Here is a 2,155-nt window from a genome sequence, read left to right as displayed (position 1 = left end):
AAAAAAAAAAAAATTTGCAAATTATATATGTGCAAATTTACTGCTATTTAAGTTACACCTTACAATTTTCTCCAATTAAAACAAATACCTACAACATTCCTAATATTAAAAGTGCACTGTACCATAGATAATCTACTACGTGCTACTAGAGACACAAGGAAGGACTGGCTAGGTTATATATTCACATAGATTTTATCCCAAGATAATTTAACAAGTACTTACCTGTTCCCAAGTACCTCCTTGCTTTCAAATGATATGTGAGAGCCATCTAACGTCAGTTTTGTTTAATTACAATCTGCACAGTAGGCTGGATATATTGTAAATAAAAGTCACTTTTTTAAAGCCATTTGAACCTACTATTTGAAATAACATTAACAATTCAATATCCTGGCTCAGCGCCTGTGGCTCAAGTGACTAAGGCACCAGCCACATACACCTAAGGTGGTGGGTTCAAATCCAGCCCAGGCCCGCCAAACAACGATGGCTGCAACCAAAAAAAAAAGAAAAAAAGGCCAGGCGTTGTGGTAGGCGCCTGTGGTCCCAGCTACTTGGAAGGCAGAGACAGGAGACCAGCTTGAGCCCAGGCATTGGAGGTTGTTGCTGTGAGCTGTGATGCCACAGCACTCTACCCAGGGGGACAGCTTGAGGCTCTGTCTCAAAAAAAAAGAAAACAATTTAATATCCTCATGTGTACAAAATGATAATGCCAATCTTCACTTTTTTTTAACATGTTAAATTCAGTCTTTAAATTCTCTCTGTTTTAAATGATATAAGGTATTCATTCAACATAAAACTAACACTCTTAATACTCTACACCAGTGGTTCTCAACCTTCCTGATGCCACGGCCCTTTAATACAGTTACTGTGGGTTGAGAACCACTGCTCTACACCAATGTTTTTCTAACTTCAGAAATTTCTTTTTCTAACTTTTGGCAAATCTTCATAGCTAGGGAAGTTTCTCTTCACTTAAGAGAATGTAACAATGGGCATGGAAAAATCTGTAATGAGAATATACTCAATCCTCAGTTTGAAGCCCAACCCACTTGCAGAACTTCTGTGGTCACTCATGAACATGTACAAGGGAGTCAAAAACTGCCTGATGTGCACTTTCTCAGTTGAGGGTAAACAAGGATAAATTCTGCCTTCTTATTTCAGCTCTTATACTGTAAACAAGGGACCTTTTCATAGTATATTAAATGCTGGGCTTTTTTTTTTTTTTTTAAAGACAGAATCTCACTTTATCACCCTCGGTAGAGTGCCATGGTGTCACAGCTCACAGCAACCTCCAATTCCTGAGCTTAGGCGATTCTCTTGCCTCAGCCTCCTCAGTAGCTGGGACTATAGGCGCCCACCACAACACCCAGCTATTTTTTCTTGCAGTTTGGCCGGGGCTGGGTTTGAACCCACCATCCTCGGTAATGGGGCTGGCACCCTACCCACTGAGCCACAGGCATCACCCTAAGGTGTGTATTCTAATTGATAACGCAATAAGAAATAACAATTATACCTGAAACTGCATCAAACTGCTGAGCTAATGGCTTAGACTCACACTGTGGAAGGGAAGTGTTTGCAGCAGCGACAGGCTGCTGCACGCAGAGAGGATGGCCCAGTAAGATGCGCTCTGCTGCTGCTGTCAGCCTGGGCCTCTGTCCTTCACTAAGTTCACCCACACTGTTTTCCAAGTCCTTTAAAAAGTAGAAACAATTGTTAAAACTATTATATTAAAATCAAGTCAAAAGAGGAAATATTTGTCAAACATCATGATCCATACCACTTGACTACTTGAAAGGTAATTTAGAAAGTGTTTATTATGCCATCTACACATTATATGCAAGAAAAGCTTAAAAGGTAATTTAATAAAGCCTAGTCACAGGCTTTGCTTTCAATATCTTGTATTTTATGAGGTTAAACATAATCTGTTTTTTAACCTCCAATTACATAGCAATGAAACATGTAAGAGAAACTCTAACACAATTTAAAACATTAAATGCAGGCGCGTATTACACATTGTTTATACAGCTTAAAGTTATAATAAAATCAGATCTAAGGTCCTTAATTAAAAAGAAAAACTAGAGTAACAGTAAATTTCTCCCTCATTTTTCATGAATAAAAATTGCCTACAGTTTGTTAGTATGAACTTTACACAATTAAACAA

The 2,155-nt window shown here is 38.4% G+C and overlaps 1 protein-coding gene across 1 annotated transcript in view; it reads right to left on the bottom strand.

Annotated features, from left to right (window-relative positions):
- KIAA0586 (KIAA0586 ortholog) overlaps nucleotides 1–2,155 on the bottom strand; it is a 156,307-nt gene that overhangs the window by 57,443 nt on the left and 96,709 nt on the right. Inside the window, exon 26 of the mRNA XM_023515871.1 lies at nucleotides 1,508–1,685. Within this exon, the coding sequence (XP_023371639.1) occupies nucleotides 1,508–1,685 (178 nt within the window). The remainder of the gene's footprint in view (nucleotides 1–1,507; nucleotides 1,686–2,155) is intronic.

The sequence above is a fragment of the Otolemur garnettii genome, unplaced genomic scaffold (genome assembly GCF_000181295.1).
Source record: "Otolemur garnettii isolate 467f Iridium unplaced genomic scaffold, OtoGar3 scaffold00081, whole genome shotgun sequence".
NCBI classification, from domain to species: domain Eukaryota; kingdom Metazoa; phylum Chordata; class Mammalia; order Primates; family Galagidae; genus Otolemur; species Otolemur garnettii.
Note: the sequence above shows the minus strand (reverse complement) of the source record. Positions and strands in the feature narration are given on the sequence as shown.